The sequence below is a fragment of the Staurois parvus genome, unplaced genomic scaffold, assembly GCF_062004578.1.
Source record: "Staurois parvus isolate SC_StPar_1 unplaced genomic scaffold, SC_StPar_1.0 ptg000071l, whole genome shotgun sequence".
NCBI lineage: Eukaryota > Metazoa > Chordata > Amphibia > Anura > Ranidae > Staurois > Staurois parvus.
In genome coordinates this window covers 4741007-4768025 of record NW_028317867.1, presented here as the reverse complement: position 1 = coordinate 4768025, position 27019 = coordinate 4741007, and the positions used below count along the sequence as shown (strand labels likewise).

The 27019-nt window shown below is 42.8% G+C and overlaps 1 protein-coding gene across 2 annotated transcripts; it reads left to right on the top strand.

Moving 5' to 3' along the window:
- The first annotated feature begins 589 nt into the window (after window positions 1–589).
- LONRF1 (LON peptidase N-terminal domain and ring finger 1) lies at window positions 590–25913 on the top strand. 2 transcript variants are annotated; one of them, XM_089669288.1, is made up of 12 exons: window positions 590–1112; window positions 4939–5057; window positions 6536–6658; window positions 8670–8825; window positions 9233–9476; window positions 14082–14178; window positions 14313–14427; window positions 14567–14688; window positions 15681–15839; window positions 16861–17023; window positions 17969–18118; window positions 21336–25913. In XM_089669288.1, the coding sequence occupies exons 1-12, from the start codon at window positions 689–691 to the stop codon at window positions 21492–21494; spliced, it is 2031 nt and encodes a 676-aa protein (XP_089525414.1). In that variant the 5' UTR covers window positions 590–688; the 3' UTR covers window positions 21495–25913. The 2 variants fall into 2 exon arrangements, with proteins under 2 accessions (XP_089525414.1, XP_089525415.1); XM_089669289.1 differs by having other exon boundaries at window positions 708–1112; window positions 4970–5057.
- Window positions 25914–27019: the final 1106 nt, after the last annotated feature.

The following is a 27019-nucleotide window of genomic DNA, read 5'->3' as shown; positions in this document are numbered from 1 at the left end:
ATTGGCTAATAAAAAACGCCAAAGCTCAAAAACACCTGAAAAACACTGTATAAAAATGCACATAAACGTGCATTTACAGACGCTACACTCAAGTGTGAATCCAGCCTGAAGGTGAAAGAAATCCCATATATAGAAGGAAAATCTTCCAATAGGGTGACACTGGTTGTGGTAACCATGGTGACAGCCAGGGATTCCCTCACTTTGGAGGGATTTACTCCCACTTCCTGTGTCGGCTGCAGGACAGGAAGTGAAGGGAAATCTCCCCTATGGGACACTGATTATAAAATAAAAGCTGACAGGGTGACACGTGTATCCAGCATGAAAAGAAAGGTTTGAGGTGTCTGTCAGGCGGTTCATTATGTTACATAAAGTGACGCGTTATCTATAAGCAGGTTGTGTGTAGTCACGACCCCGGGGTGGTGGTTGGGGTGTCCGGAGGCTGTTGTACGAATGTTCCACGTCTGTTGTACGGGTGTTCTAAGAATTACGTGACCTCCTATGTTATGAAAGCGGCTGGCAGCCGCGCTGTGTTTTATAACCGTCTGTGCGCCGCAGCCAATGAGAAGTGTCGGGGCGGGTCACATGACGCGGCGGCCGTGCTGCTCTTTATGTAAGGGGTGTCTGTGAGGCGGACTCGGTGAGGAAGGAGAGGATTCCGGGCTGGTATGAGCTGACGGTAGCGCTAATCATGTCGTCTCCGGCCGGAGTTGTGTGCGGGGTGTCCCCCATGAAGGAGGTCCGGGACACGGCGCGCCCATTACAGCTGGACGGACTGCTGGAGTGTTTGTTGCGGCAGTACCGGGCCGGTGTGGACGGGGGCGGCGGCGCCAGGTTGGTGTGTCCGGGATGTGGCGGCTTCCTGAGGGACCCGGTGACCGTACAGTGCGGACACACCTACTGCTGGCACTGCCTGAGCGGAGAGCCCCGGAGACGGTGCCGCCTGTGTCATGGGGAGATGGGCCGCCCGCCCCGCAGGAGCTGTGTGATCCTCCGACAGACGGCGGACAAGTGTCACCCGGGGGGGAGCCGAGTACACCGGGACATCGCCGGGAGGATGGAGGCCGGGGACCACCGGGGGGCGCTACACACACTGCGCCTGGCCATCCACTCAGGTATGCGGGGCTCATGTCTGTCTTCTTGCAAAGGAGGGGGGAGTCATGCCTGTCCTCTTGTAGAGGAGGGGGGAGTCATGCCTGTCCCCTTGTAGAGGAGGGGGGAGTCATGCCTGTCCCCTTGTAGAGGAGGGGGGAGTCATGCCTGTCCCCTTGTAGAGGAGGGGGGAGTCATGCCTGTCCCCTTGTAGAGGAGGGGGGAGTCATGCCTGTCCCCTTGTAGAGGAGGGGGGAGTCATGCCTGTCCCTTTGTAGAGGGGGAGGGGGTCATGCCTGTCCCTTTGTAGAGGGGGAGGGGGTCATGCCTGTCCCTTTGTAGAGAGGGGAGGGGGACATAACCCCTCTCTCATGTCTGTCCCCTCAATTGGCCTGTGCTTGGTCCATGACATTGTAGTGTATGGGAGTGTACTGGTGTCTGCTGGGTGTACAGGTGGGCTATGTATACAGTACAGGGAGTAGGTTGGTTATGTCAGCTGTGATGTCATTGGTCGTTTCTTTCAGTCTGGGGTCTGACCTTTCATAGTGTCCTCATGGTTCTGGAGTCCTGCTGACATGTTCTGTTTAGCCTGCGTTACTGAGATCCAGCATCCATGGCATCCATGACCGTTGGGTCAGCTGCTAGGTGTGTTTGACGGAGCAAATTTCAAAACTGTTCCATAGAATTATTTTTGGAGAAGATCTCCTTGTCTGTGGAACGTATCAAACTGTCTTTTTCAGCAAGGAGTGTGCTTGGGAATAGTGACATCACCTAACTTCCACTGAACTCCAGCAAAACATTTGGTTCATAGCAAACGGTAGGAATCTCTCAGGACCTTGTTGCTCTCTTGTCCCCTTTGGGGAAGTTTTTTTCCCCTCACGTTTTCTTGGTACACCTGTATCCTAAACCAGATGTTTTACAATTATGACAACGAATGTGGTTTTGGGGTTTTTGTTTTTTTTTTTTTTTTACATCTTTGTTTAACTTCAGATTTTTATGAGGGGGAAATCAAATCTTTGAATTCTCCTACTTTGATTTTGGAGCCACATTTATTTATTTTTTTCTTCTTGGACATATTTGTGTTCCAGTGAATGTATAGTGGTGATATTTTTCTTTTATTATAGTTAGAATTTTACCATTTTCCACTTGTATAAAATATTTTACACTAGTCTGTATTCTTTTATTCAGGTGGAGCTCTTGAATAATCACACTTGAAATATATCTGCTTTTGTAAATAGACTGCTAGCCTGTAAAAAGCTTGGTGGCTGAAGATTAAACCTGCACACCCAGGTGACTAAATCTGAAGCGACTTCTCATCCTTTTATGAGAGCGCTCTAGATGAGATTTTAGTCCAAGTGAATCCAATGGTGGGAACTTTAGCATAATTCTTTAGGTATATAACCCACAGTGCTCTGGGAATCCTTTGTTATATATTAATGTGACTCTTGCTAAATAAAATCATTTTTAAAAAGGATAATCCAGAACTCTTTTCGCAGAGCTAAGCTTGCTGGCGAATCTCTAGCATCAGACCCTTCTGGGAGTGTCTGGTGACTGGCCCCCGTTTACTCACTGCGGTTCCCTCTGCTGACCACTACAGGAAATGATGGTGACATCAGGGGCTGGCAGATGGGACCAAGCATCTATCACAGGGGTCCTCAAACTATGGCCCGCGGGCCACATGCGGCCCACCGAGCACATTCATCTGGCCCGCCGGCAGGGGACACTAAGTACAGGGGTGGGCAGGGGGCTGCTGTCTCTTACCTGGCTCCGGTCCCAGGACGATCCAGTCCAGGATGCGCAGCTCCTTCACTCCAGGCCGCTCCCTCACTCGATGTCCGTGCTGCCACTCAGCTCTGCCTCCTCACCGGTGATTGGGCGCCAGTACTGTAGCTCAGGAAAGGCACACAGGCGGCCAATCACTGGCGAGGAGGCGGAGCCGAGCGGCCCTGCGAAAATCAAGGGAGGAAGAGGCCGAAGTGAAGGAAGGCGGACAGCTGACCGCCCAGTAAGTGTGCCGTGCAGATGGTACTGCTGCAACCAGGTATGCTGGCTGCAGGAGCACCATGATGGAACAGGGGTCAGCTAGTTAAGTGTCATTGCTGTCAGTGGGAAGAATAGTGCCCCATTATTGGTGTCACTGATAATGATGGGGCACTATTCCTCCCACTGACACCAATGATGGGGCACTATTCCTCCCACTGACACCAATGATGGGGCACTATTCCTCCCACTGACACCAATGATGGGGCACTATTCCTCCCACTGACACCAATGATGGGGCACTATTCCTCCCACTGACACCAATGATGGGGCACTATTCCTCCCACTGACACCAATGATGGGGCACTATTCCTCCCACTGACACCAATGATGGGGCACTATTCCTCCCACTGACACCAAAGATGGACTATAGTCCAGCCCTCCAACGGTCTGAGGGACAGTGAACTGGCCCCCTGTTTAAAAAGTTTGAGGACCCCTGATCTATCACATCCGGAGGTCTGTCAGATGCAGAAGATTTATAGCCAATGTAGCTCTGCAGCAGAATGCATGATCGGTGGCAGACATGCTATAATGGTAAACACAATGTGTATACATCTAGTAAACATCAGTTTAAAAGAAATCTAAAACATCAGCCTTATAAAATATAACAATATAGTTTCCCTGTAAGAAGTAAACTTGGTTGTATGTTACAGGCATTTCTGTTTTATCCTGTGCGTGTTACCTTCCCTAATAAGGGCTTGTTCACACATATGGGTGGCTGAGCTGTGTTTTTAGCACCCCCCTGACCACCTCCCTTAAGCTGCAAAGGCTGCATCCCCTCCATCCCATATTAGATTCTGCCAACTGCAACCTGTTCAGAGCGAGTGGAGCTATTCTGCAACTGCATATTTCATGTGTTTTGCAATGTGGTGGTGCAGCATTTATAGGGTTAATACAGGCGGTGAGGAGCAGCCATATATAGCCACCTGTCAAGCACCTCTGAAAAGCGATCCATCTTTTCAGAGGTGCAGCAGTCTTGGCCACATGTCTAAATCTTTCCTTATTAAAATCCTGGTATGTTTTTTCCCTGTGACTTTTTTCTAATTTTCTTTTATAAATCTGTAGATATCCGTTTCATTTTTGTGCTGCTCAACATATTTGAAGGCTACAGTTGTAACATTCCAGTTGTTGGTCAGATTTCCATGGTGTAGAAATAGTATATAATGGTGAAATATACAGATCTAATCCATGAAATAGGCACCAATAAGTTTTTAGAGTGCAGTCATAGTTGCTTTTTAATTCACGTTTATGTGTATATTGGTTTAGCTTTGTTTTCCTGCTTTGTGAATCTGATTGCCATTTGCAGTGATAAGGAATCTGATAAACGGATTGAAAAACATTTCATTATTCATCTATTGAAAGGCTTCGCCCCTTGGTGATCACGTGACTTGTGGTTATGAAACAAGGCACTTGTGATGTCATGAGTTACACAACTAGCATTGCATACTGAACTGTTATGGAACGGGTAGAGGGGGAGGGAGCAACCAGTGCTGCTGTGTGTTTGTCAGGGGTGGTAAAACCGTTCTTGGTAGTACACGTCAGTGCCTTCTGCTGAAATGTGCAAGCTTTCTTCAGGATAATGCAGTGCTACAACTTACAATATGAGATCAGAAGAAAGTCTTAAAGCTGACACCTTACTGGTTTCATTTTCCGTATATCAGGTGAATACAGTCGGATTTTTCAAAAGTGTGTGTGTGTGTGTGTGTGTGTGTGTGTGTGTGTGTGTGCGCCATTAAAGCAAATGCTTGTTAAACTTTTTTTATACTTCTGTGAATTGCTTATTGAATTTATATACATTTCACCTTGCAGATCCTAATGATTTGATACTGCGTGTTTACAGAGCGGAGTCCTTTGCTGCACTGTTTGAATTTGGGAGAGCTCTTGAGGATCTGGACTTTGTCCTTTCAAAACGGCATAACTGGCCAGAGGTGACTACAGTAATTATTTTGATTTATTTAATCCCATTTAATAGGGAGACTGAAAGTGGAATTCGTCTCCAACTAATTAAGACCAAAATGGCTTCCACCCCCTTCTAATTCCTATACTAACTACCCTGTAGAAGGAAGATGCTTATACTTGCCTAGTCTCAGGGTTCTCTAGTCTGGTCACATGATTGGCTCCTAGTGGTGGCTCATGGGAGAGGAAAGACCCTAACATGCCCTATAGTAAGTCTATAGGTGACATCACTGCCCAGGCATTCCATCCGTTGATGCTTTCTCCTCTCCCCTGAAGCCAGCTGCAGGGGAAATCACATGACCAGACTAGAGCGCACTGCACTAATAATAGGTAAGATTAAACCTCTTCCTGGTACAGGGTAGCTAGAATTGGATTTCTGGGGGCAGTAGGGTTTAGACTTGGTTAGTTAGAGCCTGGAATTCCACTTTAAAGGAGATGTATGGGGTAATAAAAAGCAAACACACTCGCCCCCCCCCCCCCCATGCTGCAGCATTGGTGTGATGCTGCAGCTGTTCTACCCCCCCCCCCCCCCCCCCCGCCAGCTCTGAACCCAAGAATTGAGCTGATCACTTGGCTCTCGGAGCAGAAAGCAGTGACAGTCAGTGTGCAGACTGCTACACTAATAAAAAAAACAAAAAAACAAAAACAGGATGATGCAAACACCTAGTGCATTACCAGCCCCCGGCCATGTTTACAGCTTCCCACAGGCAACAGTCTTGACCCCAATGTGGGTTTATTACTGTAAGCAATATTTCTATACTTTATTTTTTAATCCATTACTTAGTTTTTTCTGTATAACCTTTTTTTATATACATTTTAGTGCCTGACATGCGGACTACACCAGACCTAATAGAGGTTTTCCATTCCCGGTGGAACCTATGGATATCCATTTCTGGCATTGGTAGTACTCTGAGCACTGCGAGTGACAGTTTTTTTTATGTTTTTGGACTGCTACACTGTCAGAACAACCCCCTGGATGCGGGGGCCAGGTTGGGGGGTGGCCAGGATATTTTGGATTTTTTAACCTTTTCATTTTCGTGAATAGGTGAACTTCCCTTCTTTTTTTTTTTTTTTTTTTTTTTTTGTTCCCCAATCTAAAAGTCACCCATTCCCAGAAGCAGTCTGAGTGACCCCCAAGGCTCTGGTATTGGATTATTTAATGGAAGTACATGACTTAGTACTATGTTGAAGCAGAATTTGAGTACCATGTAGACCGTGCACTTGGGTTTGGAGAGCTCTCGGGGTGCGCTAAGTAATTTGGGGATTTTTGCTTAGTAGTATTAAGGTAATCTGGCAGCTTCAGAATGGCTACATATTCCTTTTCAGTAAGCCTTCGCTCGACACATTCACAGTGCAAAGCATAAATTAGTTTATATTAGGTAATGTTTTAAGTGAAAACCTCTTCTGTCAAACATGCTTCAGGAGATATTTAATTTTTTTTTTTTTTTAGGTGCACTACCGAAAAGCCAAAATACTTCAGGACACTGGAAATTTGTACGAATCATTAAGATGTTACCTTCAGTGCTTGGGACTAGATGAGGAGTTTCTCTCTGCTAGAACAGAAATAGAAAAGGTACCTGACTGTTGGTTTGTTTTTTATTCTATTTACAGGGAAATGCCAGAAAGTTTTCATATGGTGGTTTCCTGAGTAGATTTAATTTAACCTATTTTAAGTTTAAACTGGGTCTTTATGCCTGGGGGGGGGGGGGGGGGCGGGCAGACTTCCCGATTGTGACCTTTTGTGATTGGATTTTACAGTGGTCACTTGATAGGGAGTGTGTTCTGCTGGCTCCCATTCATGGCTAGGGACCTAGAGCTGCCACTGACAGCTCATTCACAGTGCTGGAAGTGTGCAGTGTGAGCATGCTTGCAGCACAGAAACCCTCTCCGTCCATGTGCAGACATTAAAGCCCACCCTCTTTGTTGCCACACATGTGTTCTATGGGCAGCAGGAGGATCATGGATGCATTGTGGATCAATAATAATAAGCTGAATGGTTGGGATACACTATTACACACAACTGAGTTTGGTGCTGTATCCTAAGAAAAAATAAAAGTTAAACTTCAGCTTCCTGTTTAAAAAAAAAAAAAAAAAAAAAAAAAGTGCTTTAACCACTTGTCCTCCAGACGATTTTTTTTTTTATCCTGACGAGGCCATTTTTTGCGATACAGCACTGTTACTTTTGCTCATAATTGCGTGATCATGTAACGCTGTACATAAATTACATTTTCTCTTTCCCCCCCACAAATAGAGCTTTCTTTGGGTGGTATTTGATCACCTCTGCATTTGTTTTTTTACGCTATAAAAAAACCCACCAATTTTGAGAGACAATATTTTTGACTTTTTGCTATTAAATAAACATGTCCAGTAAACAATCAAATTTCGTCAAATTTAGGCCGAAATGTATTCTGACACATGTCTTTGCTAAAAGAAAATCCCAATATGTGTAAAATTGGTTTATGTTAAAGTTATACGACTTATAGCTGGACTGCGGCGGGTATTCTGACACTGGGGGAGAACTGACTAACTGTCACTGACATCCCCAGTGACACCAGTACAGTGATCAGTTCTAATAAAAAGCACTGACACTGTACTAATTAAATTGGGCAGGAAGGGATTAACATCTGGGGCAGTCAAAGGGTTAACTGTTTTGCTGTGTATGCTTTACATGGCTCTGCTATGCAGAGCCACACAAAGCAGTGTGCAGGAGCTTACAGGGGAGATCTGTATTTTATGTGATTTTGCGCACCCCTGCCGCCCTGTAGCAGTATTTCTGCTATAGGGCGGCAGGAAAGCGGTTAAAGAGAACTTTAAATAGAAGATGGAAAAAAATTATCTTCCAGAGCAGCTTTAACACCTTCCTGCCTGGCCTATAGCAGATTGATGGCCGGGCGGGACACTCACCGTTGTGACTGGTTGTCATATAACGTCCTGTCAAAACGAGCCGCTCACGTGGCCGCAGGGCTGTGCAGCGGCACGATCAGTCACCGGCTGTGTCCACAGGATACAGCCGATGACCTATCACTACACTGGCACGTTGCCAGTGTCATGTGACTGCTGTGACCAATCACAGCAGATCACATGTCAGTTGTATACAATGGATGGCTTACTGTCATGCCATCCATTGTATACAATTATGTTAGCGGTGACTGGTCAAGGCAGTTACATGATACAGACAGGGCCAATTACAGCCCATCTGTATCATGTGATCAGCTTTGCCCAATCACAGCTTATCACAACAATAGTCTGAATAATCCGTTTCATTCAGTAATAATTGCAAATATCAATTAATTACATTTTGTATTAGCAATCATAATGTGTTTAAAAAAAAATCATGATCACTTGCCCAGAGTAGATCAATGTTACTATGGTAACACTGTATTGCTTTGGTCATAGTGTGCTGAAAAATAAAATCGTATTCAGTGTTGCTTGACTGTGCAATTGTCATTCACAGTGTGACAGCGCTGAAAGCTGTAAATTGGCCTGGGCAGGAAGAGGGTATAAGTGCCTGGTATTAAAGTGATTAATAAAAAAAATTAAAATATGAATTGGGCTTTTATATTTATATACTGTTCTCTATGCAGATTCTGCTTGACTTCCTCTCACCTGGACAAGAGACAGTTGAAGGTATACTGAAGGATCTTGAAATGACATCTGTGCCAAATTTACCTTTGAAACCTTTTGTGTTGGGATCAGACAAGTGTGAAACTACATATCAGATGCAGCCAAGTCTGCAGCAGGTAATACGAATTGTCTTTTTCCTGTATCACAAATACTCCCAATAGCAGTAATTTTAGTTCATACTTGGCATCTCCTATAAGTAAAAGTGTGCACCTCTTATGAAAATCCCAGATTCTCCTTAATTTTGATATGACCAGTCTGCATTAGATCTTAGCACTTACCCTCCCTTCCTTCTCTGGCTTTCTGGTTGCTCTGTCCTCCTCCTTCTTCTTCTTCTTCTCTTTTTTTTTTTTTTTTTTTTTTTTTTTTTTTTTTTGGGGAGGGGGCAGTGGGGCACATTGTTTTGGCACAGAGATTATTGGATAGAGATTATTGGATAATGTTGCATGCTTGACATTACGAAGCTCATTAAAAAGAGGATTTAATATAGCTTTAAGTCAAAGGATCTATTTTTTGTTATTTTCAGGATGAGGCTACAGAAAGAACTGTGAAGCGCACCAGCACATCCAGTAGCAGTTTACACCGTGCACAGTCTGTGCATGTCCTGCACTATGATGAAACTGCCAGCGATGAGGGCTTAAAAAGGGTGTCTTCAGAGCCTCTATTGTCCAGTGGGGAGAATGGTATATTACTTAAAAGAAAGTTCTCCCTTTCTGAGCAAGACACAAATGTGTGTGAAGATGGTCCAAAGAAGTACATAAAGCAGGGAGGTAAGAACCTGGATATCTCGACCAAGACCATTTAATGTGGATCAGAAAAGTCAGTGTAAAGTCAGGACATATTTGTATGTGTTCAGGTATTGAAACAAGGATCAACATGGCAGCCAAGCAGCTAGCATTTACTAAATGACACCTGAAAGGTGGATATTATTATACAGTATTTATATAGCGCCAAAAGGTTTGCTCAGCGCTGTACATTGTAGTGGGGGACAGTACATGTTACAATACAGTAACAAAACAATACACGAGGGGTTCGAGGGCCCTGCTCTTTCGAGCTTACAATCTAGGAGGGAGGGGATAGAGGTACAGGAGAAAGTGGCTGTGGGTGATGGAGTGGTAGGAGGAGTAGAGGAGATCAGCTGTTAGGTGAGGGTGGGGTAGGCTTCCCTGAAGAGATGGGTTTTCAGGGTGCGCCTGAAGGTGAGGCGGGTAGGTGACAGTATGATGGATTGGGGTAGTGAGTTCCAGAGGATGGGGGAAGTCCTGCAGTCGGGCGTGGGAGGAGGAGACCAGGGAGCTAGAAAGTAGGAGGTAGTATTTGGGTATCAGGTTGGTGAGGTAGTTTGGGGCAGCGTTATGAATGGCTTTGTATGTCAATGTTAGTAGTTTTAATTTAATGCGTTGGGCAATCAGAAGCCAGTGGAGGGAATGGCAGAGGGGGGTGACAGAAGTGGAGCGGTTGGTGAGGTGGATGAGCCTGGCTGCTGAGTTCAGGATGGACTGAAGCGGAGATAGCCTGTGTTGGGGTAGGCCGGTGAGAAGGGAGTTGCAGTAGTCTAGGCGTGAGATAATAAGGGAGTGAACGAGTTGTTTAGTAGTGTCTGGGGTTAGGAACGTACGTATCTTGGAGATGTTGCGGAGGTGGAGCCTGCATGAAGTTGCCAGCGATTGGACATGAGGTTGGAAGGATAGGTTTGAGTCAAGGGTGACACATAGGACTTTGGCTTGCGGGGTGGGATTGATAGTAGCGTTGTTGGTCGTGATGGAGAGGAGGGGGGGGGGGCGCGGGCTGGGGTGGAAAACTAGGAGTTCGGTTTTGGAAAGGTTCAATTTGAGGAAATGGAGTGACATCCAATCTGTCGTTCAGCAGGTGGGTGATACGGGCGGAGACTGAAGTGGTGAGGTGAGGGGTGGAGAGGTAAACTTGTGTGTCGTCGGCGTAGAAGTGATAGTTGAAGCCGTGGGAATGTATTAGTTTGCCAAGGGAGGAGGTGTAGATGGAGAAAAGGGGCTCGAGGACAGAGCCTTGGGAGACCCTGACAGAGGGGGAGGTGGTAGCGTTCTAGGTAACGCTGAAGGAGAGTTGGGATAGATGGGAAGAAAGCCAGGAGAGTGCAGAGTCTCTGAGGCCAAGGGAGTGTAGTTTATTAAGGAGGAGGGGGTGGTCAACTGTGTCGAAGGCCGCAGAGAGGTCGAGTAGTAGGAGGACTGAGTAGTGGCCATTAGCTTTGGCGGTTAGCAGGTCATTAGTGATTTTGAGTAGGGCGGTTTCGGTGGAGTGTAGGGGACGGAAGCCAGACTGTAGTGGATCAAGGAGGTTGTTGTCGGTGAGGTGGTAGCTTAGGCGTTTGTAGACGAAGCGCTCAAGTAGCTTGGATGTGAATGGCAGCAGGGAGATGGGTCTAAGGTTGTTCAGGTCGGTGGGGTCCAGGGAGGGTTTTTTGAGTATGGGGGTGATGTACGCGTGCTTTAGGGGGGAGGAGAATGCGCCAGTAGAGAGGGAGAGATTGAAAATGTGGGTGAGGGAGCGTAGGATGGAGGAGGAGGGTGACCGGAGGAGTTGAGTGGGGACAGGGTCAAGGGGACAAGTTAGTGACCTCAGTGGTAGCAGGGCTGAAGGAGCAGAGTGTTGGGGAGGTTATAGTGTGCAGGATGTCAGGTGTGGTGGGGGACAGGGCAGTTGCGAGGTCATAGGAGGGGAGAGTTGATGGGGTAATGGTGGGAGGGAGGCTAGGTGGGGAGGTAAATTGGGTATTGGCAACGTCCTTACGGATTGCGTCAATCTTGTTTTGGAAGTGATTGGCAATCTCGTGAGTGGAGTACTGGGTGGGGGGGGGGGGGAAGAGAGTAGGGAGTTGAAAGTGGAGTAGAGCCGGCGAGGACAGGTGGAGAGGGTGTTAATGAGGGTTACGAAGTAGGCTTGCTTGGCAGCGAGGAGGTGTAGGTGAGGAAGGCGGATTTGTAGAGGGAGGACGCTCGAGCGGATCTGGTTTTGCACCATAATCGCTCCAGCGTGCGACTGCGTCATTTAAGATTTTTAGTGTGGTTGTTCTGCCAGGGTTGAAGTGGTCGGGGTCTAATGCTACGTGTGGATAGGGGTGCTAAGGAGTCTAGGGCAGCTGACAGCGAGTCATTGTACGCAGTAGTGGCCAGGTCAGGGCATGACAGTGGAAGGGTACTGGGTTTGATGCTGATAAATTTTATTTTTCAGTTCAGAGAATGATGGCGTTATTACATTTCCACTAAGATAAATGGGATTTCCAACTTTTGAAAAGCAAAATTTTTGCCATTTTCTTTAACAAAAGAATGTACAAGCCCAATATAATACTCCAAATTGAGAGCTCTGTCACTACCTACAAATTTGACACTTTTCTTTTTACCTTGCAACATGGCCTTTCCCCTTCTCCTATCAAATTTTTTTTTTTTTTTTTTTTATAGCATGTCTGCCGTGGCTCACCCAGAGGCCTTATATCAGACCTATACTGCTCTTTCTTAGAGACTTGCTATGCTGCCTTACCCCCATACAGAACTAAATGGGAAGTAGACTGTAATATACAATTTTCTGCTGAAGACTGGGACACCATGTTGAATAATATGCACAAAAGCACTTATCCCTAACTGCAAGGGATTACCACCTACAAAGTACTTACCTGATTGTACTATACCCCTTCCAGACTTCATGCTATCATCCCTGGAGTCTTGGATCTCTGTTTTCGGGGTTGCAATCTCATTGGTACCATCACACATGTATTTTGGGAGTGCATCCATCTTTCCAGTGTGGAGAAAAATCTCAGAGATTGACTCAGCATTGGTGGATTCACATGTTGACCTATCTAAGCAGACATGCTTGATTGGCTCCCCCATTCCGGGTGTCTCAGCTGGTAGGACAAGATTGATTCACACAATATGTGTATCTACTATTTGGGCAATAGCTCTACACTGGAGGTCTGCTGCTGTCCTCTGTATTGAGAACTGATATGGTTATGCTTATGCAATGTATACATTATACCTTGCAAGATAGGATGCATCTGTTTAACTGCAAATGAGATGACTGGAAACAGCGTCCTATATTGTTGGACTAACATATTTATTTTTACTGTAATTATTCCACCTTCTGAAACTATATCTAGCCAACTTATTGTGTGCTTCTTGTTAGTGTTATGTTTTGGGTTTTTTTTTTTCCTCTTGTATAGTGTAAAATTCTCGATTTTATTTTCTTTGTACCCTTGACTATATTCACATGATGTATAACTCGATATTTATTTTTTGTTCAAGAAAACGTTTGTAAACAAAAAAAAAAACAACATACATTCCACATAATAGTTTTTATGCTAACAAAATTAATTTGTGCTGTAAATTGCCTCCACCATTGCTCCTGTTTCTTCTTGCTGGTGGCTGCCATTTTGTTAAAGCCCAGAACCGTCCCTCTCTCAATGGAAACTCTCCCCTCCTCCATGATCTCAAAAACTGTCACTTTCTGTAATTAAAGTGATAGTAAACTGCAAAAAAGAGCATAATGTGCTAGTATGTGAGTATTAAAGACTTGCCTTTAAAACAAAACAGTCTAGCAGCAAGCTGTCACCACTGATGGTGTTTCCATCTTTCCCCGGGCTTCCATCCGTTTAGTTGGCTCTGGCCGAGCCATGATGGTGGAGTCACAGCTGCAGCACAGCTCTCCCAATGGACACCATGCCGTCAGGGTGCATGTGCTGATTAAGTCACGGGCTGCTACTAAAGTAAATATCTCCTAAACGGTGCATATTTAGGAGATATGTACTGTACTTACAGGTAAGCCTTATTGTAGGCATAAATCAATAAAAGGACTTTGCTACTGCTTTAAAATATGTACATTTCCAGCCTTGATTGTGTGTCTGGGCTCAGAGGAAGCTTGACTGAAGCTGAAGTTCACAGCCTGTCATGAGGAGCAAAGGAGAATATTAGGGAGATGAGATCAGACCCTATCCTTGTAACTTTTTTTTTTTTTTGTGTGTATCTCCCTGCCAGCAGAGTTTGCCTGTGACCTGTCCTGCCATTTTCTCCTTCCCTAATTTGTGCTCCTTCCACACAGTCTGTCATTCCTGTTGCTTTCTTCTCCCTTCAGCAGCAGTAAATCTTAAAGCTGTCAGCTGATCAGCCTCTAGTAGCTCTGGTTTTATGCACCGTGATGGGAATCGAGAGCAACGGAGTGTGTGCAGAGCTGGGTGAGACAGTGGGGGAGATTTACTAAAACTGGTGCAGGTGTGCATAGTGATCACCTTTTTTTTCTTTGACATAGTGAGCGGTAATTTTAAAAAAAATTAAATTATTGTATCATAATGCATTGTAAAGATGTGGTGTAATTTAAAAAAAAATATTTATTTATTCCTCCCTCTCTAGAAATGTCCAATTCCGATCCAGCCATTTCATTAGTAGACAACACTATCCTATATGCCTTGATTGATGGAAGTGATTTTGAATGCTCTCTTTGTATGAGGTTAGTAACATAAAGATTTGTTTATCTTTACACAAGGGATATGATGTTGGACAACCTCAATTATGTCTCTGCATCAGTTGATTATTGCATGTGAATGTATTGACATACTGTTATCTCTTACAATGTGCTTTCAGGTTGTTTTATGAACCTGTTACTACGCCTTGTGGACATTCCTTCTGTAAAAAGTGTTTGGAGCGCTGCCTGGATCACACACCTCAGTGTCCTTTATGTAAGCAGAGCTTGACAGAGGTGAGCGATTCAATGGGACATATTGTTTCCTCATGTAGTTCTGTCTTGTGGTATAAATAATGTAATCCTATTAAAAATGGTCTCCTTTTTTTTTTTTTTTTTTTTTTTTTTTTTTTTTTTTTTTTTTCTCTCGCCACAGTATCTAGCATGTAGAAGCATCAATGTAACCTATTTGCTGGAGGAATTGATCAAGCAGTATCTTCCTGAACAGTTGTCAGAGAGAAAAAGAATTCATGAAGAAGAAACACTTGAACTATCAAAGTAAATATCTTATGATATCTTTTAAACTGTGAGCATGCAAAATCATGTATAAAAACAGCAAAGTATTTCTGTGGAGACCATGGGACATTAGAGGGATGTCTGATTACCCTCATCCATTCTTAAGTGACTACTTGGTTCTGACATGACCTTGCAGTGGTGCCTGACTGGTTTAACTTTCCCTGAGAACTAGCTAGTGGAGGTTGCCATTTCCATTGGCAAGAAGTACTTCCTGAACTGGGTATTAATCTTGGGCCCCTTTCATACAGGCTGGATCTGTTTTTCTCAGCAGAGGAGGATCTGTCCGCTGATCACCTGCTGAGCTGACTGGAGCGGGCAGATGACAGGTCCATGTCTGCTCAGCTTATGCAGAGTGGACACTGACATAGCCTAATCTGCTCTTCAGGCAGTCAGATGTAAACAGACTGCCTGTCTGTTTACACCTGACTGCCCTCAAATCCGGACAGACTGAGTGGAATGGGTCCCCTTCAGTTTGTTTTTGCCATATGGGATCGTATTGGAGTTAGGTGGGTGTAAACAGACACAAGTCCATTTCCATAGAGGTGAATGGAGGGTCTGGTCTGCCTGAAACATGGACAGGTGGACCTGATTGGACTGCTTGTGTGAAAGGGACCTTAAAGGGAAACTTCATCCAAAAGAGGAAGTTCAGCTTTTTCTTAACACACACTTGGCACTTTTTTTGGGGGGGGGGGGGCAGTACTCTGTTTTGACTGAGCTGGACCTGTAGCTGCTGACTTTTAATTTTTGGGAGAGCCTGGAGCTCTGCTTTTAAGTGTTTTTTGTGTTTTAGCAAAGTTTAAAATGATCCTTTTTTTTTTTTTTTTTTTTTTTTTAATCTTTTCAGCCCATTTCCTTTAGACCTGTTCACTATTTCAGTTATCAACAGTTGGTTTATGCATTTGTGCAGTTTGTTTTGACCTGTTATTGGACAGCTTATAATGCTGCATTAAATTTCATTTTCTTTCTCCCTTTAGTTTAACTCAGAATGTGCCTATGTTTGTATGCACAATGGCATATCCTACTGTGCCTTGCCCGCTGCATGTTTTTGAACCTCGGTATCGGTTGATGATTCGAAGGTGTATGGAAACTGGTACAAGGCAATTTGGAATGTGTATCAGTGATTCAGAAAAAGGGTATGCAACTTCTGTTATCTTCATACATAAAATATGAATAACTTTAAACTTGTAAGGCAGAAAGTACATTCAGCACTTTGTGCTGAATTGTGATCTCTGTTCTGCCTACGTGATTAGATTTTAATCTGGTGTGAGTGGCAAAGCAACAGGTTAGTATTCTAGAAGGCATCATAGGCAGGCTATACTCTCAATACCCACATTCCCCTGCTGCCCTGAGACATTGGTGGAGCTCTGAGAAATAGCTGGCTCTTCTGTTTGTGAGAACACCATGATGGGCTCTCTACCACCTCTGTTGTAATTCAGTGCTACATGTCTGAACAGCCAGGCCCGAGTGCTGTTATGTATGGGCAGAGAGGCGCTAGCTATGTCTTTTTGTCTTTCAGCTTTCAAAACGTTTTGCGTTTATTGGCATGCTTTTGTTAAGAGCAGGTAGTAAAGCCTGGTTATGGAGTTTTTTTTACTCGAAAGTACAGATTATTGGTGGGCAAACTTTGAGGGGTAATTTATTATTGGTGAACAGGCGTAGGGTCTCTCTTTGGTAATTGCTCCCTCTAGTGGCCAGGAATAATCCATTGTCCGCCTTCTGCTTTTAGATTCTTGAACAAAATGAAAAGATATTAATATAATCTGTGCTACTGGGCCAGTAAAACCTACCTATCAATGTGCAGCTGCTATTAAAATATAGTAAAAAAAAATTTAAATTTTAAATATGACTGCGCTACAGTTTAAGTTTTTTCAAAATGAAAAGATAAATCCACAATCACAAAGTGCTAATTCACACAATTTGCTTCATTACAGTGCAGTGCCTGGTGTGCAGTGCAGTGCTGATCACGACACATTACACTGTTAAAATGTCAGTGTCTTTTCATTAAGTTCAGTTGGCTGCCATGTGGTGCAAAGCGGGTTGCCGCACACTGCTCTGAGCTGAAAAAAAAAAAAATACAGCCTGCTGTTCATCTTGAAACCACTGAATCCTCCTTTCCTTTCTCTGAACTTACATTGTCTTTTTCAATATTTCTAGTTTTGCAGACTATGGTTGCATGCTGCAGATCCGCAACGTCCATTTCTTGCCTGATGGACGTTCTGTGGTCGACACTATTGGTGGAAAGAGATTTCGAGTTTTAGAAAGAGCAATGCGAGATGGTTATTTCACTGCAGACATTGAATACCTAGTCGACATTCAGGTACTTTTAAACTGCTGCTTCACCATAAGCTCTGTGATAATTATTGCAGCTAGTTTTAATGTCCGGCAGCCCCAGACAAACTGCTCTTCAACAAGGCCACTGACAGGTTCTGAGGCTACCACAAGTTGGGAGAGCTGCTAAAAAGTCCTATGCAAAGACTATGCTTTTGAAGGATTTTGATTTATGTGCAGTAGACTGTGCCAGTTTTCAATTCCCTCAAAGTTGAACTCCTGGTATAATTTAAAAGCTTGGACCAATGTAAGTATGCATAGCTCATACCTGAGGGAGCACTATGGATGCTGGAAATCACTGTAGCAGCACAGTGGCTAAATGGTTAGCACATCCACCTGGCAGTACTAGGGTCGTTGGTTCGAATCCAAACCATGGCACCACCTGCCTAGAGTTTGCATGTTCTCCCTGTGTCTGCGTGGGTTTCCTCCGGGTACTCCGGTTTCTTCCCACACTCCAAAGACATGCTGGTAGGTTAATTGGATCCTGTTTAAATTGGCCCTAGTATTTGTATGTATGAATGTGAGTTAGGGACCTTAGATTGTACATCCCTTGAGGGTTAGGGACTGATGTGAATGTACAATATATATGGAAAGCGCTGTGTAAATTGATGACGCTATACAAGTACCTTAAATAAATAAAAATAGTTGGCTTTACTACAGTGATCACCACAATCTTTTATGTCCTGAGCCCAATGGCTGCCCCTCCGCAACCTGACCACAGGGGGTTGCTCACTTGGTATCGCTGTCATTCACAGAAAGCTTTGTGTGTATATATGTTGGTGTTCTATGATTGGACAAGGTGGAGAGGAGAACTGTAGTATTTGTGGGCCTTGACAGTAATGTATAACTTTTGGAATCTATTTGATGTATAATAGTAATGTATAATGCGGTCTACTGTATTGTATTAATGTGTTTGTATTTGTGTATAATTCAGGTTGGTGCAGAGGAACTCCAGCAGCTCCAGGAGCTCCATACTGCAGTCTACTCTCAGGCCTGTCACTGGTTCCAGAATTTGAGATACAGGTTCCGGAGCCAGATACTGCATCACTTTGGCTCCATGCCGGAGAGGGAGGACAATATACAGGTTTGTCTTTGACTTTAATGTCCCACAGCACAATCTAAGCAACCACCTTGAGAGCTGATAGGTCTTTGTTTTGGGCCAGGTAGATGAAGTGGCATTAAAGGGGATGTTGTGTAGCCAATCTATAGTAAAGCATTGTGACTTCAGTTTCCCAAATACTCCCCATCTGTGGACATCATGCAACCAATACCAAGGCATTGATCAGGTGGCCAGATGTTCTATAAACATTTTTATGGCAGAGTAAATTTAGCCTGTATTAACCTTTTTTCTTTGCCGTAGCACAGAGATTATAAAAGATTGTTTCCTTAGTTTTGCTTCAGTTACTAGGCTTCAGAAATACTTCTACATTCAATGGCAGTTTTTTTTTTTTTTTTTTTAACTTGCAGCTTTCTGTTTTGATCTGATACTTTAGCTCCACTATTACACCAGACAAAACCCTTTTGTCTTTTTCCTAGTTTTGGGATGGAGTTGGAAAGGGTTGGAACCCTTTCAGGGTTTACTGCTGTCCAGGGCTCCATTAGATTTCCCCTTCACTATTGTCAGCAGTACAGAATGTGTAAGAAGTGAGGGACATTCTGCAACTGAAACTACAGCACTGGGGAGAAAAAGCTGACAGGAATTTATTCCTACTCTCACCTTGTGATTAGAGATTTATCTTCACTTCCTGTTTGGTGACACCATTGTTGGTAGAACAGGCAGTGAAGGAAAATCTCTTTTAAGAGTCCCAGATAGCAATGACCCTCAACAGTGGATGCTATCCCTTCCCCACTCTCTATATAGAGAGTTTTTGTATTTGGGCTGGACATAATGTCTGCCTGGATGTACAGTACTGTGCAAAAATCTTAGGCAGGTGTGAAAAATGCTGTAAATTAAGAATACTTTCAGATAAAGATGTTTTAATAATAGTTTTTATTCTCAAAATGGAAACTAAATTAACAGAAGAGAAATCCAAATCAAGTCAATATTAGGTGTGACCACTCTTTGCCTTCAACACGTCATCAGTTCTTCTAGGTACACTTGCACACAGTTTTGAAGGAACTTGGGAGCTTGACAGGTTGGTTGTTCAAACATCTTGGAGAACTAAACAGTCTGTGGTTGTAGGCTGCCTCAGATCCTTCTGTCTCTTCGTAATCTCAGACAGATGAGATGATGAGATCAGTGGTCTGTGAGGGACAATCCGTTTCAGGACTCGTTCTTCTTTACATTGAAGATTAGTTTTTCTGTGGTTTCTTGGCTATTGTACTGCTGTAGAATAAATTTGGGGCCAATCGCAGGCCACCGTGATGGTATGCCATAATGGTGAAGTATCTGCCTGTATTTATCTGCATTGAGGATGCCATTGATCCTGACAATCTCCAACACCATTTGCAGAAAGGCAGCCAAAAACGTGCAAGAAACCTCCATCATGCTTCACTGTTGCCTACAGACACTCATATGTGCATAGAACATGGAAACAAGGCTAAAAGACTTAGCTATGCACAAAAACATAGGAACTGCGGTGCAGAAAATTGGCAGCAGGTGCTCTGGCCTGATGAGTAAAAAGTTTAATTATTTGGCTGTAGTTAAAGGTAGTTTGTTAGCGAAGGGCTGGCGAGCAGTATGAGTGTCTGCAAGCTACTGTTAAGCATGGTGGAGGTTCCTTGCAAGTTTTGGGCTGCCTTTCCGCAAATGGAGTTGGGGCTTTGGTCAGGATCAGTGGTGTCATCAATGCTGAGAGATACAGGCAGATGATTAGCCAGCATGCCATACCATCAGGGAGGTGTGTGATGGACCCCAAATTTATTCTGCAGCAGGACAATGACCCCAAACATACAGCCAATGTCCTTAGAAACTATCTTCAGTATAAAGAACAAGGAGCCCTGGGAGTGTTGGTTTGGCCCCCACTGAACCCTGATCTCAACATCGAGTCTGTCTGGGATTACATGAAGCGAATGATTTGAGGCAGCCTACATCCAGAGGATCTGTGATTAGTTCTCCAAGATGTTTGTAACAACCAACCTGTTGTTGAGTTCATTCAAAACTTGTGTGCAAGTGTACTTAAAAATAAACTCCTAAACAGCATCAATTCTTTTATCAACAAAATGGAAATTAAATGAACAGAATAGAAATCCAAATCAAAGATTTTTGCTCTGTACTGTACAACTTTAAACCATTAAAGCAGAACTTCACCCTAAAGGGGAAGTTCTGATTTATGCCCTCCTACAACACCCCCTTTGCACTTTTTTGGGGGAAATGGGAGTAAGTACCTGGTTTTAAAAGGTACCTGCTTCCACTTCAGGTCGGATCACCAGAAGTTCTTCTCCCCCGCCCCCCCCCTTCCCCACCCCACCCTGCCCACAACCTTCTGGAACATGTCATAGGTCCTGGAAGGCTGCAGGACCATTCACAAAGCGCAACACTTTGTGAATAGTCACAGCCAGCTGCCCACAGTAAACATGCCGGGGACCTGAAGACCGGCAAATAGTTTGTATGACCATGGTGCTTCAGCTCTGTGACATCTAACCTCTGGTTTCTTGTGTCATTCAGAAGCGCACTGGTTTCAGAAAATGACCGTTCATTTCTGTGCAGTAAATTGACTTCGGGGGTGGCACTCGGGGCAGAAAGCGTGCCCAAGGATGCAAGCTGCTTGCATTTACAATTGTAATCGGATAAGTGATTTATCAGACTGCAAAAGTTTTTGTGGTAGAAATACAGGATTTAGTGACATTTTGGGAAAAACTGTTTACTACAATGAAGCAGCTGTTCAAGCTGGATTCTGGGATGAGCAGTATAGTATATCTATGAATGTGAGGGACCTTTATATTGTAAGCTTGAGGGCAGTGACTGATGTGACTGTACAGTATACTGTATATGTATAAAGCACTGCATAAATTGAAAGTGCTTTATAAGTACCTTTTAATAAATACAAGAGGCATATGTATTTTTGTAGCATTGTGCAGGCAGCATGAAGAGGGCAGAGGCTGCTGATCCCCACTGTTTGCACACGCTTTGTACAGTAATGATGTCACCACTACTTTTACTAGGTAACATCTAGGTTGGCAAAGGCATTTTTGTGCACACTTCTTTTTTTTTTTTTTTTTTTTTGTGCCTGTTAAGAAGTATATTTAAATTTTATTTTTTAGAGCCCCAAGTTGAACTTTAAATTACTACAAATACTACTTTTATCAGATTTTTGTCACTAGGAAAGCTTATAATGAAATCTGTTCTATTACATTTTCAGGTAGCCCCAAATGGACCAGCCTGGTGCTGGTGGCTTCTAGCTGTATTGCCTGTGGATCCCCGGTATCAGCTCTCAGTTCTGTCCATGAGCTCACTGCAGGATCGCCTCTTGAAAATCCAGCACATATTGACTTATTTTTCCAGGGACCAATCCAAATGACTAACCGCCTGGAGCTTCCTGAAAACTTACCCAGCCCTGCCTGTGATCACAGCTGCAGTTTTTGCTGTCTTTGCACATTTGACATTTGCTTAAGCAAATTGGACAATTGTGGATCTCCACCAGAGGGAACTACATCTTGTAAATAAGAAAAGTGTGAAATAACCTAAGGCTTTTTTTTTTTGTTACAAAATTTTGTATTGCACTATGTATAAAGGATTTTTTTATTTTTAAATATGTAAATTAACTTTAGTTTATTTTGAATTGATGATACTTCCAAGTGTCTCGTGTGTTTTTTTTTTTTTTTTTTTTTTTTTTTGCTGCTTTCAGTCCATAATGTTGTGAATGGAGATTTGTCTTTACCTGGCTCTGTTTCTATCTATGCAGTATTTGTGTCTTAGCTGTTAGCATCTTGTAAAGGATATTCCACATGTTTGTGGCAATATTCAAAGAAAAAGCATTGGACATTTAAAGGGTTTGTCTTCTAAAAATGATAAATATGTGAAATATTACCTGTTTACATTTTAAACCCTATGGGAGAACTTTACTAAAACTGGAGAGTGCAAAATATGGTGCAGCTCTGCATAGAAACCAATTGGCTTCCATATTTTATTGTCAAAGCCTACATGAACAAGCTAGCGTTAGAAGCTGATTGGCTACCATGCACAGATCAACTGGATCTCCAGTCCATGTGTTGGTTTACACAAAGTTGTAATTAATCATGTGGTACAAAGATCATTTATTTACACACAAACAATGTGAATGGGTTGATTTGCACTCCTCAGATTGGACTGCACTAAGTGATTGTTTAGGAGGCCTGAGCCAGTATTTCAGGCTTTATCAATTTAATGGGCACTAGCAATATGACTGATCTAAATGCAAAGCTTTAGACACTGCATTGTGTTCAGGATAGACATGCAGAGGGCCTGTCTACACCGTAAGGTCTCTTCTGAATTGCTACATAAAGCAATCAGAATAAAGGCCCCTTCACTTGTCCCATGTTATGTGTTGCATTAGGGTAGCCCATTCATTTTGAATGTAAAGCAATGGACTTTCTGTGTTTGTGTGTTGGGGTGCCATTCTAAATGACACACGAGTGCCATGTGTTGTAATCACATGCCTATTGTGTAAAGCCAGCCTATGCGTTTTTGTACACTGGCATCTATTGTGTTGCTGCCATGTTTGTGAAGCGTCTAAAATGCTGTAAGCAAGTGATTTGATATTGGAATGAATGGAGCAGTATTATTGGTTGATTATTACTATTAGTGCAACATTTTAATGTAGCACTAAACCCAATTAGTAAAATTTTCATATAAGCTTTAATATGTTACCCACTTACCCTTCAGAGAATTTACTCCCCTTCCTGACCAGGCCAATATTTGTGATACGGCACTGCATTGCTTTAACTGACAATTGTGTGATCATGCAACGCTGTACATAAATTTGATCACCTCCTGTGGTTTTTTTTGTTTGCGCTAGTAACAAAAAAAACTGACAATTTTGGAGAAAAAAAAATATTGCTATAAAACGTCCAAACAAAAAAAAAAAATCAAATTTCTTCATAAATTTAGGCCAAAATGTATTCTGCTACATGTGTGTTTTGCTTAAAAAAAAAAAACCCAGTAATTGTATATTAATTGGTGTATGTGAAAGTTAGTGTCTATAAATGGTGGTGTGTGTGTAATAAAAATATATATATATATATATATATATATATATATATATATATATATATATATATGAATTTTTTATTTTTTTTATACTAGTAATGGCAGCGATTGGTGACTTAGCGAGGGACTGCAGTGGGCATTCTGACACTGGGTGGGAACTGACTGCCATTGACATCCCCAGTGATGCTAATACAGTGATCAGTGCTAATAAAAAGCACTGACACTGTACTAATGGTACTGGGCAGGAAGGGGTTAACATCTGGGGTGATCAAAGGGTTAACTGTGTGCTGTTTTACTTGGGAGACATGCTGCTTTGTATTTCTGCTGTGCAGAAAGATACAAAGCAGTTTTTCCATACTGACAGGAGAGAAACCTATGTTTACACACAGGTATCTCCCATCACCTTTACTGGTGCTTACCAAGTCACGGCTGGCAAGTGGTGACTGGGACGCAGTGCCTGACATCCACAGCAGCTATTGGCTGCATGTGTCCCCCTACCTAGAGATGCAAATCATTTGTGTGTATGTATATAATATATATACATGATTTGCGCAGCTGTGTTGCCCTGTAACAAGCGGTAAAGATGGGTTTAAAAGTTTTTACTACAGTAATATCTGCTGATCCTGCTATGATGAGCCTTGTTCAGACCAATCCTTTTTATGGGAGTCAAGTGTTTCCAAATTGTATTCCTGTGTTTATTACATCACACATCTTCCTGTAATTTACATAGCCATGTTGACCTATAGTATAGGCATGGTCAACCATTGTGGCTATCAGAAAATCTGTCCCGGTGCTGAAGTGACTGCAAGAGCCTACAGGAAATTGGCAGCAAGAGAAAGAAGGAAAAAAAGTCATCCTGAATATTGTGCTGTTGGGGTTTAGAGCTACATTAATAGTTTCTATTTTTATGTTGCACATCTTTAAAACAGTCATTTTTAAATGAAAAAGAGCCCAACAGCATGACTTGGTTGTAATTGCTTTTTCATTCTGATTGTAGTCTATGGAAGTCACAAAGGACCTCCTTAACAAAAGGAAATTTCAATTTGTTTTCTTCAAACGTTTGTAGATCATTTAAAAAAAAAAGAAAAAATCCATCATGAAATGAGGGAGCTGCAACACTGACCTATTTGTGAAGGTGTTTGTTTTGAGACTGCTAGCTTTAGTCTTCCTTCACTACTTGGCAAGCCAGTGACTGGTGCCTAGTGGTATCTTCTTGATATGCACATAAATCCCATATATCGCTAAATATGAAGCAAGGATGAGGATATAAAAAGGTAAATGCTCCAGAAATAGAATATAAACTGGTCAACAATAGTAGCTGCAATATTTTAAACCTGGTAAATTCCCTTTTGATGATGATCTTGCATGAACTTAATCCCATGTTAATATAGCACTTATGTGAGGATCACCCCATTTTATTTATTTTTAGCTTCTGTAGGGGTTGATGAAAAGCAATTCTGATATGAGAGGGGCCTCTTAGCCACTGTGTTGCCCAGCTTGTTGGAAAATCATTGACAAAATGGTTAGTCCCGCTACTGGTGTTAACTTGATTTATAATTTGATAGCGTAGAAAAGGTGTTGGCGAAGCAGAGGACATGGATCATTTATCTGTTGCTATGCTGTCAACCTCTTTAAAGACAGGCTTTATCCACTTAATTTCTGACCCTGTGCAATAGCAAATGAAGGGTTAAAGATAAGGCAAGCTATTGAATACATCCAGTCCCTCTAAGGCTGGCCATACACTATACAATTTTATGCCCAATTTCCTTTTAGATTTACCTTCAACTATGTAGTGCAAGGGCCTGCCTAATTGGAAACAATTAAGTGTTGTTTAGGTTTGAGCTCATATTATATGGTTTTGGGTAAATCTTAAGTAAAATTCTCAAGAAAATTGTATAATGTATAGCCAGCCTAAGGAATGTCCACTGAAGCAAGGCACAGCATGAACGGGAGGAATCTTTTGCCAAGCAGAAATGGGGTCATTGGATTGAATCCCAACCATGGCACCACCTGCCTGGAGTTTGCATGTTCTCCCTGTGCCTGTGTGGATTTCCGCCAGGCACTCCAGTTTCCTTCCACCCTCCAAAGACATGCTGGTAGGTTAATTAGCCCTAGTATATGAATGAATGAATGTGAGGTGCCTTAGATTGTAAGCTTCTTGAGGGCAGGGACTGATGTGAATGTACAAGATATAAGTGCTGAGCAATTTGATGGCGCTATATAAGTACCTGGAATAAATATAAAATCGCTGTGCTCCAGGGAGCTGCTAATTTCCCTTTCTGTGGCGGAAAGAAAGAGGTTATGTTCAACAGTTCGGTATATTGCAAGGTACGCTTGTGGTGGGTTCACAGGCAAGTAATGTGAAATCAAGATAAATGTTTTATCACCCTAAATGTTTTTTATGTTAATTTAAGGGAATAAAGTCAGGCTTATTCAAAGGGACATGTACTTGCTGGGTATAAGGTATACACCTGACTTCAAAAGGCTCATGCAGTTAGGGAAACCACTATGTGCACTTTCTTTTTCTACTGGTTCAACATGTTGTGAATGTTTATTGAATACAGGTCCTAGTTCATTTTTAAATGAAGTGTTATATTTGTAATCCTGTAATTCAGAAAGCAGCCTGCTCAGTCAAATCATGTAAAGATTCCAACTATTGTATCCACACAGTATAAGTACTGTGGAATTTTGTATTTCAAATGAAAGCCAAGCACAGTTTTGATTGTGTTCCATTAATAAAGTGTTAACAGTACCTAACTGGTTGCTTTTTTTTTTTTTCTATTTGTTTTTGATCATTTTAGTTTTGTTAGTGCCGTGAACCCTAAAATCATAATTTGTAATCTGTACAGGCCTTTGTGTGTCTAGTACTGTGCACAAAAGGAATAGTAAAGGAATCTACCTCTTTTTCAACTCTGAAGTAGAATTTTTTGACACAAACCATAATTTAAGAAAAAAAACCCAAACATGTCATACTTACCTGCTCTGTGCAGTTTTTTGCCCTGATTCTCCTCTTCTCGAGTCTGTTTCAACCCCACCCCTCTAAATGGCCCCCTTAGCAATGTGCTTGCTTGGGAGGCACCCGTGTGTGCTTGCTCCCAAGCCCTCTCAGCCCTGCTCCTCCTCACCGCCTGTGATTGGCAGGAGCCATCGGCTCCAAGTGCTGTATCTGAGCCAATGAGGAGGGAGAGACAATACTCTTGCACATTGCTGGATCGTGATCAGGCTCAGTTAAGTATTAGGGAGGCTGAGGGGGGAGCAGCTCACTGAAGGGTTTTTTGTTTTGTTTTTTTCCCTCCATGCATAGACGGCATAAAGGTTAAAAAAAAACAAAAAAAAAACAACCTTCAGCCTTTAGAACCACTTTTTAATTGTTTCCCTTTACACCACTCCAGTCTCAGTGTCTTTCTCTTGTTAGGTTTGTAATGATGCCATATTCCATTTTGTTATAAAGGATTCCATGGTACTTGGTAGTCTGTTCAAAGTTTGAACTTTTTTTTTTTATTTATTTTTTGTTATGGACTACACTCTGATTAGTAGCGTTGCAGAGTCAGGGGCCACCAGAACAGATGTACTGTGCGTTATGACAGCATGGGGAAAATTTACTAAAACTTGAGGGTGCAAAATCTGGTGCAGCTCTGCTTAGAAACTAATCAGCTTCCAGGTTTTATTGTCAAAGCCTAAATGAACAAGCAGAAGTTAGAAGCTGATTGGCTACCACACACAGCTGCTGCAGATTCGTAGTCCACCATAACACTATGTAATCCTCTATTTTTGACACCACCTGAAGTTATTTGGTCTGTCCACATCTTATTTCGGGGTTTCTTAGCAAAAGGAGTGGATACTTAAAGGCTGAAGCTG